The following is a 20,478-nucleotide window of genomic DNA, read 5'->3' on the forward strand; positions in this document are numbered from 1 at the left end:
TGCTGGAAGAGTCTGCCACATTGTTTTGACCAGTTTGTCTTTGGTGGCTTCTCGGCCCTGGGAGGAAAAAGAGCCCGCAATCCAGGTCTGAGAAGGAGCTCAGCCAGAGAGTCCTGGCCACTCTCCCCACTTTGCTATAAGCCGCCAAGACCAGCCATTCTGTCCAGGAAGATTGAATGCCCACTGATCCCTGGCCCAGAGCCCCCAAAACACCCTAGAGGTCCAGTCAGCTCACTACATGGGCCAATGCTTTGATATGTAGTTTTTATGGAACTGCATTTTAATATGTGTGTTTGTAGAATTTTTATAATATTTGTGTGTTTTTTTACTGTGCTGTGACCTGCCTCGAGCCATAGGGAGAGGTAGGCAAGAATTATTATTATTATTATTATTATTATTATTATTATTATTATTATTATTATTATTATTATTATTATTATTATTTATGACACAGCAAACAAGATAGATATGCTGGATTTCGTATCACAAAATCACAAGTTGAACACTTCCCAAGTGTCTAGGACTGTGTGATGTATTTTCGGATGATGCACGCAGATCCCAGCAGGGTGGCCTTTTGCAGTTGGCAGATCGTATTTTGTCAATGTCTATTGTTTCCAAATGCCGGCTGAGATCTTTTGGCATGGCACCCAGTGTGCCGATCACCACCGGGACCACCTGCACTGGTTTCTGCCAGAGTCTTTGAAGTTCAATCTTGAGGTCCTGATAGCGGCTGAGTTTTTTCTGTTGTTTTTCGTCAATGCGACTGTCACCTGGGATGGCAACATCAATGATCCAAACCTTTTTCTTTTCCACAACTGTGATGTCTGGTGTGTTGTGTTCCAGAACGTTGTCAGTCTGGATTTGGAAGTCCCACAGTATCTTTGCATGTTCATTTTCCAATACTTTTGCAGGTTTGTGATCCCACCAGTTCTTTGCTGCTGGGAGGTGGTACTTGAGACATAAGTTCCAATGAATCATTTGGGCCACGTAATTGTGCCTCTGTTTGTAGTCTGTCTGTGCAATTTTCTTACAGCAGTTGAGGAGATGATCAATGGTTTTATCAGTTTCCTTGCACAGTCTGCATTTTGGGTCATCAGCTGATTTTTCGATCTTGGCCTTAATTGCATTTGTTCTTATTACTTGCTCCTGGGCTGCAAGGATCAGGCCTTCTGTCTCCTTCTTCAGGGTCCCATTTGTGAGCCAGAGCCATGTCTTCTCCTTATCAGCTTTTCCTTCAGTTTTGTCAAGGAACATTCCATGCAATGTTTTGTTGTGCCAGCTGTCAGCTCTAGTTTGTAGTGCGGTTTTCTTGTACTGGTTTTTTGTCTGCTGTGCTTTGAGGAGTTTCTGATTTTTGACTTCAATCAAAGTAGGTTTTTCGCTTTGCTTTACATATTCTGCCAGGGTTGTTGTTGTTGTTGTTGTTGTTGTTGTTGTTGTTATTATTATTATTATTATTATTATTATTATTATTATTATTAGAGGATCTATTCACAGAAGTAACTGGGATCACCTCCAGGAAACCGCTTCTCAGTTGTGACTAGCTCTAGGAGTTATGACTGTGTTTTAAATAACCAATATATTTCAGGTCCATATAATATATTATGTGATTTAGTGTGCCAATTTAGAATATTGTTCTTAGATTATTTCCTAAACCTAAATCATGCCAAAAGAGCTAGTAAAGCTTCTCCCATTTCATCCTCACATGTAAGGACAAAATACTATGCTAGTTTTATCCCCGCTGAAGGATACAACTAATATCCCTCCACAGTATTCTCCTGATAGTCAAATGTTCTGAAATGTAGTGATGGAATTGTTCTGCAAATAATATGTATGTGAGTATGTAGGGGAGCACACATAAAACAGGAATTTTGCACAAATTCTGCATTTCTCTCTGTAAAATATTTTCACTGCAATGCTTTGGGACATCACATACCAAAAGGAAAATTGTGCAGACTTCTTTTCTTCTTCCTGATAGAATTTTCTGACTGCTAGGGAACCCAGTGTTGTTGTCATTTTGACTTGTGAATTAATAATTATGAACGTTCCTAACATCCATAAACTACATTTGTAGAAACAGAGCCGATATTATAAACTGGAAATGACCCCATGGGCCACATCTCTGTCTTTGAATCTAAATCTTCAGTTATGTACAGTTTTCTTGTACATAAAATCTGATGATGATACAAGATATCACGTTAGAGGAAGCTATTTCCTTCTTGAATGGCATGATAACATTTTCACAATCTCTATATCTATATATATATAATAAAAGTCAATGTATGTGGTGGGCGGTGTATGTATATATGTATGTATGTATGTATGTATGTATGTATGTGTGTATGTGGCAGCTTTCTGATTGGCCGCCACTATCACAGGCCACTGTGACCACCAGGAATGACGGATCTGGACCAAACTTCGCACACTTAATCCCCATGATGCACTTTACGCCCTGGTGCCGTTTGCGGGACAATGGACCGTGGGTGATGGGATTTCTAGTACTTTCAATTGCTACGGCTCCCACAGGCGACTGTGATGCCCATCAGTGACGGAACTGTGCCGAACTTGGCACACAGAACCGCCATGAACCCCTTTCCATCCTGGGGAAGATTGGGGGAGGATGAATCAAGTAGCTTCACTCACTTCTTGCTCTGGGAGCTGTAGTTCACCCTTATACAGACAGCACTGAACCCAGCCAACTTCGGATCTGGACCAAACTTGGCACACTTCCTCACCATGCCCAACTGAGCATACAGGCAAGGTGTTGGGGTGATTCTCCTTTGCCTCTGGGAGTTGTAGTTCATCCTTATACACACAGCCCTGAACCCAGCTGACTTCGGATCTGGACCAAACGTGGCACACTGCCTCATCATACCCAACTGAGCATACAGGCAGGGTTTCAGGGTGATTCTCCTTTACCTCTGGGAGTTGTAGTTCACCCTTATCCAGACAGCACTGGACTCGGCCAACGACGGATCTGGACCAAACTTGAGTGATATTTCCTCACATCCCAAAATAACTCAATGCCCTCTACTAATAACCCGGGCACCGCCGGGTCCCCAAGCTAGTTACTTATGAAATGGAGATAGCATTCTTAACTTGCACAATCCAAAAGCAACAGTATTTATTAGAAACATACTATGTTGCAGGGAACTCTGTTTACTTCAAAATAACTATCTTTTGAAAGATTATTATACATAAACATATTTCTGCTTCAAGCTCTCCAAATCAACATCACCAAAAACAAAATCAATGGCTGTTTTAGCCTGTTCTTCATTTGATGACCCATGAACAGCATTGCGCAGAATATCTTTTGCAAACTGAGCCCGCAATGAATCCGGATTAGTTTCTTTTGCCTTCTCTGGATCAGTGGGTCCCATTAATTTTCGCCAGTCTTCTACAGCATTTTCTTTGGTGAGAATCATTACCATGGATGGACCACTGGAAAACCAAGGCATAAAACAGTTGAAGAAATGCAAGCAATCTTACTTTGAGGATTCCATCATTTGTGCTGAATTAGTTACTAAATATCACATGCTGAGAGAGTCTGTTGGAGTGTGCACCCTGTGCTAAGAGCATGTTACAGACACCAGAAATATAGACAAACTAAACTACTCTTGGTGCATAAGAAAGTAATTGTGTTAGCTTCCATCCTTTTTTATTTTGAAGAACCCTCCATCTACATTTTCTACTTGTTTAGACAATCTTTATATGATATCATTATTGCTTCTATAGATAGTTGTAGAAGATATAAAGACTCTAGACATAGAGAATCTTTATTCTTTATCCTTTGTGCCTATAGGTATAAGCAAACTCTTTTTATGAAGCTGGGACCAGCTATGTGGCCAGAGAAAACTTTGGCTGGCCAATCAGCTGTCCTTGGACAGAGAGTTCCATGACTACTATAGTTCATGGTCTGATAATTTTCCCAAATGGACTACTGCAATGTGCTTTAGATCTTGCTGCCGTTGAAGATAGTTCAGGAATTGTAATAGTAATTGTAATTACATCTTATAGGATCCACATGACACTAGTTCTAACAGTACTGCAGTGGTCAATATGTTTCCAGTCTGAGATCAGGGTATCCCTAAAGATCCTCGAACCTCAGTCTCAGAATGATGGCCTTTCCTTATATACTGTATTCCTAACTCAAGCACTGTCTTGCCAGTGGGAGCAATCTATCTATATATATAAAAGAGTGATGGCATCAGGGCAGTGGACAAAACAACAAAACTACAGGCCCCCCAACCTCGAAATTTGACAACACAACCCATCATCCACGCCTCTAGGTTGATACAACAAAAAGAAAAGAAAAATAAAGTCCTAATTAGAGGGAGAGCAATAATTGTTTTTATCCAATTGCTGCCAGTTTAGAGGGCTAATCTCTGCCCACTTCGTTGCCTAGCAACCAAGGGACAGCCAGGTTTCAGTTAGGGGACAGGCAGATTTAGGCCTCACTGAGTCTTCTTCCACAGATTATCTAATTTGCACTGGATTATATGGCAGCGTAGACTCAAGGTCCTTCCACACAGCTATATAACCCATTTATAATCTTATATTATCTGCTTTGAACTGGATTATCTTGACTCCACACTGCCATATAATCCAGTTCAGTGTGCATTTTATACAACTGTGAAGAAGGAGCCTCATATAATCCAGTTCTAAGCAGATAATATAAGATGATCAATATACAGTAGACTCTCACTTATCCAACATAAACAGGCCGGCAGGATAAGTAAATATATTGGATAATAAGAAGGGATTCAGGAAAAGTTGATTAAACATCAAATTAGGTAATCGTTATACAAATTAAGCACCAAAACATCATATTATACAACAAATTTGACAGAAAAGGTAGTTCCATGCGCAGTAATGCTATATAGTAATTACAGTAGAGTCTCACTTATCCAACACTCGCTTATCCAACATTCTGGATTATCCAACGCATTTTTGTAGTCAATGTTTTCAATATATCGTGATATTTTGGTGCTAAATTCATAAATACAGTAATTACTACATAGCATTACTGCGTATTGAACTACTTTTTCTGCCAAATTTGTTGTCTAACATGATGTTTTGGTGTTTCATTTGTAAAATCATAACCTAATTTGATATTTAATAGGCTTTTCCTTAACGCCTCCTTATTATCCAACATATTCGGTTATCCAACATTTTGCCAGCCCACTTACGTTGGATAAGTGAGACTCTACTGTACTGTATTTACAAATTTACCAGTAAAATATCACAATGAATTTGAAACACTGACTACAAAAACATTGATTATGAAAAGGCAGACTGTGTTGGATAATCCAGAACATTGTATAAGCGAATGTTGGATAAGTGAGATTCTACTTTGATATGAAATAATTTCTAGGATAGAATAATGCAGAACAATATAATCTCTAAAACCAAGACAGTAATAAAGAAATAAAGAAAGTAAATAAAGCAAGGAAATTGGAAATTCCACAAAGGAAACAATCAGGGCCAGCTAACACCTCCCAAGAAAGGATTCTTCCAGAAAGGAAGCTGAGAAGGCAGTGAAGCACTATGTATTACCAAAGTCATTATTATTACTATCATTACTATCCTTACTATTATTATTATTATTATTATTATTATTATTATTATTATTATTGTGTTGCGGTCAACCGTGAAAATGAATACAATCTGGCTCCAAGTATTCAAAAACACTAAAATCAGAATATATAAAAATTAATGTGGTATAATAAAACAGAACAATACAATCTCTAAAATCAGAACACTAAATAAAGAACACCACTCTGAAAACAGGGGAATTCCACCCAGAAACAATCAGGGCCAGCTAACACCTCCCAACAAAGGATTCCCATCATCAAAGTCTGGCCAATCCTCTGTTTTCTCAGGGCCACAGACAGTAGAAGCATATAAAATATCGCAAACAACACCACTCTGAAAACAAGGTAATTCCAGACAGGAAACAATCAGGGCCAGCTAACACCTCCCAACAAAAAAATCACTCAGGGAGGAAACAGTTAGGCTTTAAATCTGCAAGGCCATTACATCCTAATCATTTTTCCTAATTGCAGCATTCATACTTGCCTCCAACAGACAAAAAAAACAAAACAATCAGAAATATTGTATATTCACAACCTTTAGGAAATAATATCCCCTGATGACACAGCATGTTAAAGCGCTGAGCTGCTGAACTTCTGGACCGAAAGGCCGCAGGTTTGAATTGGGGGAACTGACAGAGCCCCCACTGTTAGCCCCAGCTTCTGCCAACCCAGAAGTTCAAAAACATGTAAATGTGAGTGCATCAATAGGTACTGCTCCGGTGGGAAGGTAACGCCGCTCCATGCAGTCATCCCACATGACTTTGGAGGAGTCTACGGACAACGCCGGCTCTTCGGCTTAGAAATGGAGATGAGCACCAACCCCCAGAATCAGACATGACTGGACTTAATGTCAGGGGAAAACATTTATCCTTTACCTTAACTATCACCAATTCCTCAATACTTTATTTCCCATACCACCATTCTTCGCCACAGCAACGCGTGGCCGGGCACAGCTAGTATATATATATAAGGATAAAGTTGTTTGCACAGTGACTATAACAACACAACTAAACGTACCAGAAATACGGAACTTGGCAACACAATGCAAAAGCCTTGCCTCCCAGTTACAACAACACAACCACACCACAAAACCACAATCCGGACCCACAAAACTCACAACAACACATTGTGACTATAACAACACAACTAAACGCCCCAGAAATGCAAAACTTGGCAACACAACACAAAAGCCTTGCCTCCTGGTTGTAACAACACAACCACACCACAAAACCACAATCAGGACCCACAAAACTCACAACAACGCATCGTGACTATAACAACACAACTAAACGCCTGAGAAATACAAAACTTGACATCACAATGCAAAAGCTTGCCTCCCGGTTGTAACAACACAACCACAACACAAAACCACAATCCTGAGAAGCCAGTCAGTGCTACACTGGGCCTCAAAAAAATACAGTAGCATCTAACTTATCCAACCTTCATGACCCTACAACAACAATAATAATAAACACCTACACAGACAAAAAAAAAAGACTATTGTACCACAATAAAAATATAAACCGCACTCAGCAGAATCAGACATCATGATTAACAACAAACCAGACAACAGGGATCTCAAGCAATTATCAATCAACACAAAAATTGAAGAAAGTAACAGACTTCAAATACTACTACTAATGTGAGTATAAAGAAGGGTGGAGGTCACAGCATAAATACAACCTAATGTAGACTGACCAACACCACCAGACTAAGCCACAGCAACACGCGGTCGGGCACAGCTAGTACATTATAAAATACTTGGTTTTCCAGTGGTCCTAATTTTTGGAATGAAGACCAAATGATGCTAATCTTGACTTCATTTTGGTACTTTTTAAAATAGAGAATACAACACAAGTTCTTCCCATGTTCAGGTCTTAGCTGTAAGGTACCATTAATCAATTTCTTGTAAATGCACTCCTTGCAATACACACTGTCATCATTTTGATGACCACTTCACCAAGATGTTCTACCATCACACAGCAGTTACTGAGATTCTACTGTGTTCCCAAGCATAATTTCACTGGGTAATGTCAGGGTGATCTTACACGTTTAGATTCAATAATCATCTTAAGCATGGGCTTGGAAATATGTGCTAAAAGTCACATTGTTCACTTCACTTCACTTATTATTTCTTTAACAAAAAGTAATGATAATATATTGCATCACTTTTTAACACATATTGAAAATATCAGGCATTTTAGCCTTCTTCATAAATTCAGAATTAGAAGGGATGTGCTTATACCATATTGCATTTAAAAAACCACACACTTACTTTGACATATAATCTACAAGTTGACCAAAAAATGGTTGATTTTCTTGAGCTTTATAAAACTGTGCTGCCATCTCAGGTGTTATCTGTGTTTCTTTCATTTCAGAAATGATAAATCCAGCCTGTTTTACTTTATTTATTATTTCATCTTGGAAGGAAAAGTAAAAATAAGTCACATTATTTTGAAATTCAAAAGATTTTAGCTCTTAAACTATCAGATGCAAATTAAAATTTATCACTACATGTGTATCATACCATTTTGTTCTGATATTTTTCAAGGATATTGAATTGTAATTTTGCCTGTTTAAGTGGCTTTCCCATACTCCGTCCCTCTTGTAGTTCCTTGTGTCTGATCAACATTTGTTTCTCTAGAGTCGATCTACACTGACAATGTAATGAAGTTTCAAACCAATATTGCTCTGTAGATTATTACATAGGAAATCCTGAAGTCATTTCAGGCCCAGATAGTGATTTCACTAACCACAGAACACTGATACACATTCAGGGCTTTCTTTCATATTCTTTTGTGGTATTTTGTTGTCTGGCCATCGCAATTTGAAACTAGCTCTGAACTGCATTAAATGGTTAGTATAGATAGGGACTTGATTAGGATCCTTTAGGAATGGTGTGGGAAATAGTATTATAAAGGCTACACATATATGTTTTTCTCTATGGCCAGGTATTTGTTGTATGTAGAAAATTAGAGATAATTACCCTTTCCTTCCTTGGATGGAGGAATGGCCCAATGCATAAGTCATTGTTTTAATTGTAGAATTTAGGAGAGAAATTATGTTACTTTGAATATTGTTGGGTATGAAACCGAGACTGAGAAATCAGGAATTTATTTGGGCCAGTTTGGGAAACAAGGGATCAGTTGAATTTGAGGTATATTTGGAACTTGAGTAATATCTTCAGAAGATGGCCAGACTCCCTAACCAATTTTCCATAACTAAAATTTAGAGCCACGGGGAAGTGAAACAAAGTTACAGGAAGAGCTCAGAGAAGTTACACCTTCCAGAATCCTCAGTAAACATCAGAAATTGCTATGCTGATTGGCATATTCTTGGTATTAATGTCACAAAAGTAATTTCTCTACATTCGTATTATATGGCTGCCTCTCTTGTGCACCAAGAAGCAACATATCAGACCTCTGCAAAGAAAGTGGAGTACTATTATAGAATCTCTGCTTCAGCTGGTTTATCTTTGAACATTTACCCTTGTGTTCCTCAAGGAAGTCATCATTTGGCCAGTTCTTACTGCCTGTGAACTGCTGTGTATTGAGATAATGGGTACTGTAACTTTTGGGAAGCTATTGTAAAAAAAGGCAAGGTCACCAATCCAATATTAATGCTGCCTGCCTACAAATATCAGCACTGATTGGGTTGTACGAGTTTTGCTTTGTGCCAGGAGAAAGGTCCACCAGATATTGGACACTGATTTATTATGTCACTATATCTCTTTCATATTGCCTGCCATAGGCGTTTTCTAAATCATCATAATAATTCCACAAAATAACATCACATTGCATTTTAATCAAATACAATTCATTTGAAAATTATACATTGTCTACCCATGTGTTGGATTTATTGTACATTCCTTTCACTCCATGCTCAGGCACAGAAGACCTTCATATTTCCATCATATATGGAGGGGAGTTCACAAGATCTCACCATAGGTCACACCATCAAAAATAGTCACATCCCTAGCCTCTGGCTACAGCTCCTGTGGATAGCAAATTTTTGGCATTAACGGCAGAGGGCTGAACCTTCAGTAGGTTCTCTTTGAGGAACACTCTGTATGTGACTTGACCACCAGAGCAGGTGAGCCAGTAGGCCCATCAACATCAAAAGCAGGATAGCAGGTCTAATCCAGCTCCTGCTTAACCATTCGAACATGTATGAAGGGGCTGGGCTTAGCACAGTAGGCTAAACCACTAGCTGGAGAAAATCCTGCCAATTGAAAGGTTGGCAGTTCAAGCCTGGGTCGGGATGAGTACCCGCCATTAGCCTCAGCTCCCTGCCCACCTAGCATATCGAAGACAGAAATGCAAGTAGATAAACAGGTACCGCTTTTAGCAGGAAGGTAATAAAGGCACCCTTAAGGACATCGATCGGAAGGACATCTAAGGACGACAAAGCTCCTTGGCAAGAAAGATGGGGCAACAGCACCCCCCTCCCACCCCCAGTGTGGCCGGAGTCGGGCACAGCCTCTAAGATGCTGGAAATAAGATCTATGTATTTTTTTTGTCAATGTTAATTGTATAACGCCATTGAATGCTTGCCATATGTGTGTTATGTAATCCGCCCTGAGTCCCCTCAGGGAGATAGAACACAATATAAATAAAGTGTTGTTGTTTATTATTTATTTATTTGTTTGTTTATTTCCATCATTTCTATCCTGCCCTTCTCACCCGAATGGACTCAAGGCGGCTTACAAAACTGGCAGAATTCGATGCCAATACACAGCAATACAAAAGAATAAAACATAAGCAGTTAAATAAAGATGTTGTTGTTGTTGTTGTTGTTGTTGTTGTTGTTGTTGTTGTCATAGTCGGCATCAGAGGCACTTAAAGTGACCAACTTCCAGTCAAAGGAAATTTAGTACAATGCCCAGTTTTTAATTTTGTTTATGGTTTTTAAATTCATTATATTCTCAATTCGCTTCTGACACAATAAATAAATATGTGTAAAGATAACTGTGTGCAACTTTCTCATGGCATTTACCTTTATGTTCTTCAAGAGCAGTGGGTTTAATGACAGCCAAAGTGTTTTCCACAGGGAAAAAGAATTCTAATTCCCTTTGTGCTTGGTCAGGAGTTGTGCTGCCATGCAACTGATTGATTGGCGCATTATCAACTGCAAACTCCGCACGTAAACTAGGGGAAAATAAATTAGAAAATTTGATATATAGCATGGTGGTTTCATGTTCTCAAGTTGCAATGGCCAATGCTTCTACAGTGGATAATCTAATTTTAAATACATATACACAAATGTGGTTCATATTTGCATGCACTGTGAAGAACATTTTGGGCTTATGTGTGTTTCGCATTATTTTCTACTCTCTTATCCTTTGCCAGCTTGAGGATCCCGACACTAGATTTTTGTGGTGCATTTGTTTTGCAGTGCCAATGGAAATGCCACATTATGGTGCTCAAACTTCTCCAGGTGATTGGGAAGGAGAGATAACCACATAGCCACATCCAAGACAATCTTTTTCTTCTATGGCCAAGTTCGAGGGAGTGTGATTCATGAATAAAGAAAGCACTGGAGTAGCAGTTTTCAAAGTGTGCTCTGGGGAGCCTTTGGGGCTCAGCGAAACATACTGAGGGCTCTGCACTTTCCTCTCCACCAAGCTTTCCCTCATTTTCCTGCTCCTACCTCTCCCCGTCCCCTACCTCTCTTGCCCCCAAAAGCCTTTTTCCTCACCTCTCTCACCTTCCAGATCAATTCCCTCACAACCTCTGAGGATGCCTGCCATAGATGTGGGTGAAACATCAGGAGAGAATACTTCTGGAACATGGTCACACAGCCCAAAAGACATACAACAACCCTGCAATTTCCTCTCACCTTGCTTGCAGAAAGGGGTTGGATTGGATAGCCCCTGGGGTCTTCAACTGATAACACTGTTAAATTTATGTTGGTCTAACGTTTGGCCATACCTGACACACACACACACACACACACATTATACAAACATTTCTTGACTTCATGATCTCCAATCTTTGACATCTCCGGTCGGCTGACAAAGAACAGATGCCAGCCATAAAATGGGCCAACCATAAAACCTCATTTTACCCTCTGGTATGTGAGAGCCCCTATATAAATGGGCCAAAGAGAAGGTTCTGGTATTCTGTACAATAAAAACCTGTTGGAATCTACCAGCATGTGTCTTGGTGCTTTTTCTGGTGGAAGACTGACCCATAGCACAACTGGGAGAAGAGAACCCGATAGTTTACTTCAAAAAGGGCTCAATGTCTGAAAAAGTTTGAGAACTCGCCACACTGGAGTTTGCCTCAGTTAAATCTGAAGGAAAGATTGTACTATAGATTCTGTCTATATTTCGTAATTTAAAGTGAATGTAAATATTTCAAGATTATTAATAACATTGATAGGAAGATGCATAACTCTGATAAGGACCTACTAAAATTACACAAGTGTTCACTGGAAGTTGTAGTCTAATACTAGACGATTGTATGATGTGTATTGTAAGCCAGAGTTAAACAGCAGATCTTGTGGTTGCAACATCTAGCCACATTTGTAGACTTATATACTTCATTCCACCTTATAAACATGGCAAAAATGTACACACAAGTACACACCCCATTAATGGTTGCCAACACATTTTCCCCTTCCCCAACCTTTGACATATGCATTTTAATGCAGTCTCATTTAAGGAGATATAATAGCATGCCCACTAGTCTTGCAAATAAACAAATTTTTGCTACATGTTCACTTGTATACTCTTGCAGTTATTTATTTTGTAACTGCACTAAATTCTGCTGCAAGGTGCTAAAGAAGTATTAAGAACTGTCCAGATGATGGCACTATTGTCACATGATAATGACTTGCATGCTTGGAGTGCAAACATACATAACTTCATTTATCTATACATTTCTACTGCATAATTATTTCATCCAAGTACCTCATTGGGCATTGTTCCTTTGCTTCCTCAACTATCTTTGGGCCCAGCAAGCTTCTCCATTTTTGTATTGCACGTTCTTGTACCAGAGCAAGTGCAAGAGTTGGCCCACTATAGAAAGACAGCAGAATTTTTTAAAAAATATATTTGTTATAACCATATCTATTTCCTTGTAATATGACTATTTTAATATATATTTAATGCAAACTACATTAATTTTGTTCTAAGGACATTAATCATTCAAAAAGCTGAGTTCGGCATTTTCAAATGAAGAATTTTGTACACGACGAAGAGACTAGTCACTAGAGGAATAAAAAAATCAATGACCTCTGAAAGAAATTGCCTACTAAAAAAAATCCAAAATATTTAATTCAACCACAATATAGTTTGAGACACTTTCATTCAATGTATAGATTTATTTTTTAAAAATTGGAAAAGATGGGACTAGATTTATTAATTTATAGAACTCATTCAAAATGGAACAGATTTTATGAGTTTTAGACATGATTTCAACTTTGTCCAGTTAATGCCATCAATCTCACTACAAGACTCAGGACATTCTACACTGTCATATAATCCAGAATATCATGGCAGATAATCCACATTATCTGTTTTGAACTGGATTACATGAGTCTATACTCATATAATTTAGTTCTAAGCAGATAATCTGGATTTTATATGGCAATGTAGAAGGGGCCTAAGACCTTCTAACTTTGATATTCCATGATTCAGGACATTAAACAATTGACTTTAACACTGTGATTCACTAATCAGTATAGAGAGCCAACATAGATGGTTGAGAATTCATCTCTCTGAAATATTCTTATGGATATAGCTGCTCATTCTTGTGCATGTACTTCTTTTTACACCACGAGGTTCAGAGCCAGTCTTCAGAAATGGGGCTACAAAGTGGAGTCCACGACATGCAGGCGTAGAGAAGAGCAAGCCACAGACCACTTACTACAGTGGTTCTCAACCTGTGGTTCCCCAGATGTTTTGGCCTCCAATTCCCAGAAATGCTAACAGCTAGTAAACTGGCTGGGATTTCTGGGAGTTGTAGGCCAAAACACCTGGGGACCCACAGGTTGAGAACCACTGACTTACTACAATGCAGACTGAGCTCTGCCACATGTACAATGGAGGATCTTCTTATAGCAACACCAGAGGCACTCCAAGTGGCCAGCTCCCGATTAAAGGACATTTAGTATACAGTGTTCCCTCACTACTTCGCAGTTCACTTTTCGGGATTCGCTGTATCGCGTTTTTTCAATAAACTCTAAAAGACTATTATAAATCATAAAAAATTGCAATTTACAGCCTGAGGAAGGAGAAGCCAAAGGGAGAGAAAAGGAGCCCGAGCGGCAACGGGAGGAAAAGGAGGCGATTTATCAACACAGAATTCGTTGATAAAGACTTAAGATAGTGTATAACTACTAAAATAATGTATAAACATTAAAATAAATATAGTATCCCTACTTCGCAGATTTTCACTTATTGCGGGTGGTCCTGGAACCTAACCCCAGCGATAAGTGAGGGAACACTGTAATGCCAAGTTTTAAACTTTGTTTGTGTTTTTAAATACATGATAATGGTACCCTCTATTCGCTTCTGATACGATAAATAAAATAATTAAATTAAAAAATTACAGTATATTTCTGAGTACTGTTTTATTCTCATTCATGGGGCAGACTTCTAAACTGTTGCAAAATGAATTACCTGGTCATTTCTTCTAGCAGAATTGGGAAATAATCTTCATTTTCATGCTCTTTGTAAAACAAGCGTGCTTGAGCTTCTGTTAGGACTATTTCCCTTTGCATTGCTATTTCAAAGCCATCTTCTGCAATCCTCTTCAGAATAGAGTCTGCATGCAAAAGATAAAAAAGAACAGCTATCTAGCCCCACTACATTGTATCATGCTAACCCACACCATTAGGTGTTGGAAGGGCAATGAGACTTCTCTAGATTTTGCCGGACTGTAACTTATACCATTATTCAAACTGATCAAAGATAAATGTTCAAAGGCAAACCTACTAGAGTAGGGATCCTATAATGATGCTGGCCTATCACCCTCTTTGTAGAGGTCTGATGGACTACTTCTTTCCCATTTATTTATTTTATTTCGTGTCAAAAGCATTACACGACAAATACATTTCAAAATGATGGGGGGAAAAAGGAAATCACAAGCAACTAAATAGTTTTGGACCAAAAGCGGGCAACAGCAACCGCATTGTCCGTAGCTTTAAACAACTCCTCCTCCGTACATGAGGCAGGGCATTGTGGGCAAGCATACATATGCGGAGTTGTTTTTTCTGCTCCACAGTCACACAAGGTGGAGGATTCCTCCAGGTAGTGCCACCTTGCCAAGTTGTCTTTAGATCTGCCCACTCCGCTTCTCAGTCTGTTTAGGGACTTCCAAGTTGCCCATTCTTGGTTTGCCCCTGGAGGAAGACCCTCATGGGGGGCCATCCAGTTAGAATTGCCAGGTTTAGCTGCCCAGAGGGACACCCTTGCTGCTGCTAGAGAAACATCAAGAGGAGTGGTGGTTCTCATGAAGCCCTTCCTTGATTTGAGTCTGGTGGGAGGAGGCTGATCGTCATGCAGTGGATGGCTTTCACAATGTTCGACCTTTTTTCTCTCGCAGTTAGCAGCAACTTCTCGTCGCACGTCAGGAGGGGCAATGCCAGCTAGTTTGTGGAGTTTATCAACAGGTGTAGGTTTAAGGCATCCTGTGATGATTCTGCATGTTTCATTCAGTGCTATGTCCACCTGCTTTGCATGGGCAGACTTGTGCCAAGCAAACAGGACAGGCATACTCTGCAGTTGAGAAAGACAGGGCCAAGGCTGATGTTCTTATTACTTGTGGGTCTGCACCCCATGCGCTGCTAGTCAGTTTCCGCAGGATGTTATTGCGTGCAGCTACTTTGTGCTTGGTGTTCATGCAGTGTTTCCTATATGTTAGTGTTCGATCTAAGGTGACACCAAGGTATTTAGGATGGAAACAGTGTTCGAGCTCTTGGCCTTCCCAAGTAACTTTCAGTTTCCTGTTGGCTTCACGGTTACGTAAGTGGAAAGCACACACTTGTGTCTTGGAAGGGTTGGGCTTCAGGTGGTTCTCTTTGTAGTAGCTGGAGAAATCTTTCAAGGCATTAGTGAGTTGCTTTTCAACTGTTTCAAAATCTTTCACTTTCTTTCCCATGGGACTATGGGAATGGCAAAAGACATTTGGAGCATGCTACACCTGCTTTTAGTCATTTGGTGCTGCCCTATGTGTCTCCTCTAAGGTGAAGAGAAGGTTGGTTAGGCAGGAAGGCTGTTTGAGTGAAAAAAGTAATGCCAGCTCCTGCACCTCTAGACCATATTTGCCCGTTGCGGAAGTGGTGTGTGAAGAAACAGTGGCAGAGATGAAGGACATTTGGTGGGTTTCTTGTCCACCCTTCATTGTCCACAGCTGACTCACTTGTATCCTCAGGTAATATGGAAAGAAAGAAGAGTAGAGAGAAGGGTACTGGCAGTTGACAACCAAGAACATGGAAGGAAGGTGGCAAAGTGCCCATCCAGGGAAAGACTACCATAAAAGAAGCATTGACTTTTTATGCTCTCCCCACCAAGACAGGGTAACACCAAAGAATTACAATTTCTGCCACTGTCATTTTCCTTTTCAGGCATTCAAAAAGGCCAGAAGCAGTGTAATATGTATAGAGGTTAGATCAGTTAAGAACATTCCCAAAGCAATCAAATGCAATATCAACAATAAATCTTGCTCAAATTTTTATGGCTGCAAGGGAAAAATGGAAATTGTGCAAGTTACCATGGAGTCGATATCAGACAGAAGATATTTACTTTATTAATTAGATTATTGTTATCTCTAACATAGATTTTTCCATATCTATATCAGTGTGCCCCAGCAAAGAATGTTATTTGCCATTATCACTCAGATTTCATCAGAAGGAAAGTAGGAGAATCAATTCCCTTTGCGTTTCCTCTCTGTTCCCTGTCATCCAACAACCATCATTCCATCAAGTAACAGAAGAGGAAGAGATGGAAAGTAGTACGACAATGTAATTATCTCTCCTGAGATCCTGGCAACTTTATGCTCCTTTTCTTCAACTGTTCCTATGGAATTTCATTATCATAAAACCTTATAACTAAGAAGCGGTGGAATCTCCCCATATCTGGCACCCTCTCAGTGTTTTGTGTGTCAACGTCTACCAGCTAGGAGGCCAAGAATCTTAGGAATTGTTGTCCAGAATCTCTTCTATGGAACCTTGCACGGTGTCTTCTGCTTATTCTAGCATAAAAATTCATCAAACAGTAACAGTGCCAGAACACATCCTCCTAAAATAGGGGTAGGGCTTGTGTGGTCCTCCTGATATTGCTGAACTATAACTCCAACAGCACTGCCACAGGATAGCCAATGGTGAGGAATTCTAGGAACTGAAGTCTAACAGCATCTGGCAGTATCTGCAATTTCCACCTCTGAGCTGGCATATTTCTAGTTAAATCTGTTAACAATATTGAAGGAATAAAATATAGATAGAAAATGTGGTGATCTTCACTAACCTCTTCTTTCTCTTAAAAGGGCAGGTCTAATCAAAGCCAATGTTCTTTCAATATCTGGGCCTTTCTTCGATTTGGCAAAATTAGGAAAAAAGAAGGCAAGTTGTCTACTTGCTTCTTCCACACTGTCCTGAATATCACATACATTTAGTAACTCGTGATTTTCCAAGGCTCCTTTCAAGCTAAAAAAGAATTTTTAAAAATACTAATATTTAATAGGGTTGAAATGAAATAAAATAGATGTTAATATCAAGCAATATTTTTTAAACAACCAGGGACACAATTTCATGGGCAGAGGAGATGTACTATAAACACTACTTCATGAGGAATCCATTGCTTAAGTAAGACAAGGAAAAATAATAATAATAATAATAATAATAATGTAGTATACCGTATATACTCGAGTATAAGCCGACCCGAATATAAGCCGAGGCACCTAATTTTACCACAAAAAACTGGGAAAACATGGACTCCAGTATAAGCCGAGGATGGTAAATTTCAGAAATAAAAATAGATACCAATAAAATTACATTAATTGAGGCATCAGTAGGTTAAATGTTTTTGAATAATTACATAAACCTCAAATTTAAGATAAGACTGTCCAACTCTGATCAAATCATTATTCTCATCTTCTTCAATGTAAATGTGCTTATGTATCCTTTTAATAATAATAGAGTAAAATAATACATGTAATAATAATAATAATAATAATAATAATAATAATAATAATAATAAAAAATACAGGAAAATAATACATGTAATAATAAATAGAGTAAAATAATAAATGCAATAATAATAATAATAATAATAAGATCAGAGTGAAATAATAATTGTATTATTATTAATAATAGAGTAAAATAAATGTAATAGTAGCAACAATAATAGAGAAAAATAATAAATGTAAAAATACCAATAATAATAGAGAAAAATAATAAATGTAAAAATACCAATAATAATAGAGAAAAATAATTAATGTACCATATATTCTCGAGTAAAGCTGACCCAAATATAAGCCAATCAGGACCCTCACCCGAGTATAAGCTGAGGGAGGCTTTTTCAGTCTAAAAAAAGGGCTGAAAATCTAGGCTTATACTTGAGTATATACAGTATGTAAACAACAATAATAACCAGTATCTGCAAAAATCTACTTGCTAATTTACTCCACTTTTAGTCAAATAATTTTCTCCTGCAGATTTCTAAAAATAGGTGCTAAGTGGGAATAGAGGTTAGAAAATGTAATTGTTAAGGCTATAAACCCCAGAATTCCCCAGAGTTTCTGGAAGATGTGCTCTAAAAAGAAAAGGGTACTGTTCCATTATCTGGGCGGAGGCCACTAGGGGGTGCAGGAGAGAGAAGAATAGTCCATTTGGGGGGGGGGAGGTTAAGGAGGGAAACCCCAATTTCCCTCCATTTTTGCTGGTTATTCCCCCCCTCCCCACTTCCCATTTCATAAGCAAGAGTTGTTTCCACGTCTGGGATATAGGTGAATAACAGGAAAACAGGGAGCAATTGTTTTCCTTCTTCAACCCACCCTCCACCCCCATAAATTGGACTATCCTTTCCTCTCTAGTGCCTCCTAGTGGCCTTGGCCCAGATAATGGGACAGTACCAAGAAAAAAGTCATTTTCAAGCTGGGGGGGGGGAGGGGGAATCACAAAAATTAAAGCTGGATCTACACTGCCCTATATCCCAGAATCTGATCCCAGATTATCTGTTTATCTCAGATTATCTGGCAATGTAGATTTTTATAATCCAGTTCAAAGCAGAAAATCCTGGGTCATATTCTGGAATATAATACAGTGTAGATCCAGCCTAAGATGAGTAAGCTCCCTATGGTCTTCCGTAATTCAGTCATTGAATGGGAGATGAGGATTTCATCACACTGGTTGCTGCAAGCCACACCACGTATTACATGATGCATAGCCACTTCCAGTGGGGCTTCATAGCTCAACTGTGCTGCAAGTGTCTTACAACGGCGCGCCCAGAACATGAGAGCCTTCCTTCATTTCATAAGGAGCAACGAGGCCAGCGCAAGAGAAAGCCATGCGGTGATTGTTCTCCATATGTGATGGAAAAGTGTTGCTATGGGTGAGACAGGCACGAGAGCAAGGATTGCCCCGCTGCCCTGCTGATTCACCACGAAGGCTGGCGAATTGCAACACTGGGTTACTAGTCATTCTTAGAATTCTAGAATGGTAGTGGGGAATCACCGAAAAAGATTATCTATTTTCATCTTCTTTTTATTACTTTTATTTTCTTTCAGACTGCCAAAGCACAGTTGTATGCTCAACCATGCTTTAGAAAGTATTCTAAAATTGGGTTTTGTAGTCCCAATTTGGATTCAAACAAGAATGTGCCAGTGAGGGTGGTTAAACTCTCCTTAGCCAGCATAGCTGTTATTTAAGAGTTTGCCTTCTTCAACTGAGTTTCATGAAGAAAGAGCTGGGGGTGTCACTGATACCAATGAAGTGGGCTTACTCTTTTCAAAATCCAATTTTTTTCTAGAAAGGGAGCAATGTTTAAAGATAAAAATCTGATGATAGAAAGTTTAAACTTCCCCATCTAGCAATCCTGATTTTCTACTAATCTGAATTGGATCCTGTATTTTCTTTTTAGGGAAATGGCTGTATCTTTTACTGCAAACTGCCTATTTAATTTGCTCCAATATTAGCTGAAGTGAGATCCCACTAAAATTGATTGGTGAAGTTAAACATGCTCCCAATGCACCCTATTGAGTGCATTGAGAGCAAAGCAGAACACATGGTTGGAATGAAATAATTAGAATTAGAGTATGCCCATTACAACCAAGGGAATTTTAAAATTGTAAAAAACTTAAGTTCCACACATGCCCACAAAGCAGCAATTTACCCTGGTTTTTCGTGCATTTTCTGCATTCCATGCATAGCTTCTTCACCTTCTTGCATTTCCCACTCCTTGTCTTCTTCACCCTCTTCTTCCAATGTTTGTAAATAAGGCATAACATGCTGTGATTGTTTTCCTTCAGAGACTATCAGAATATGGCTTGGTGCAGACAACATAAATGTAACAAAGTCTTCAAAATCAGGCTGAAAAAAAAAGACCATTACGATTAATGTGCCATTAAATAGACAGCCATTAAATACTAGATCTTATTATCCTTTGATTTAATCAGTGACACGCTTCTCCTTATTTTACAAAAACAAACCCTGTTGCATAATATATCATTCCAACTAGCAGACCATCTTCCAATAATTCCATTTGAGAAAACTGAGTAATATAATCTGAGGTTTCAATGTAACAAACGTATACAAATTCACAAACAGTCTTCTGTATTCATTCTATTACTTCTGCTACATAAATGTGTCTCAAAAAAATCAGGCATTTAGAATAGGCAGTTCAGAAACTTTCCTTCAGTTGACAGAGATGGTCTGTAGTGAC

General features: G+C 38.9%; 1 protein-coding gene across 2 annotated transcripts in view; it reads right to left on the reverse strand.

Moving 5' to 3' along the window:
- Positions 1-3,099: 3,099 nt before the first annotated feature.
- Positions 3,100-20,478, reverse strand: part of nme8 (NME/NM23 family member 8) — a 50,373-nt gene continuing 32,994 nt past the window's right edge. For both annotated transcript variants that reach the window (XM_062957005.1, XM_016994675.2), the window contains 7 exons: positions 19,930-20,126; positions 17,065-17,243; positions 14,221-14,365; positions 12,508-12,615; positions 10,590-10,741; positions 7,870-8,014; positions 3,100-3,441 (listed from right to left, as the gene is read on the reverse strand). In XM_062957005.1, the coding sequence (XP_062813075.1) occupies positions 3,192-3,441; positions 7,870-8,014; positions 10,590-10,741; positions 12,508-12,615; positions 14,221-14,365; positions 17,065-17,243; positions 19,930-20,126 (1,176 nt within the window). In that variant the 3' untranslated portion in view covers positions 3,100-3,191. The remainder of the gene's footprint in view (positions 3,442-7,869; positions 8,015-10,589; positions 10,742-12,507; positions 12,616-14,220; positions 14,366-17,064; positions 17,244-19,929; positions 20,127-20,478) is intronic.

The sequence above is a fragment of the Anolis carolinensis genome, chromosome 6 (assembly GCF_035594765.1).
Source record: "Anolis carolinensis isolate JA03-04 chromosome 6, rAnoCar3.1.pri, whole genome shotgun sequence".
Taxonomy (NCBI): Eukaryota; Metazoa; Chordata; class Lepidosauria; order Squamata; family Dactyloidae; genus Anolis; species Anolis carolinensis.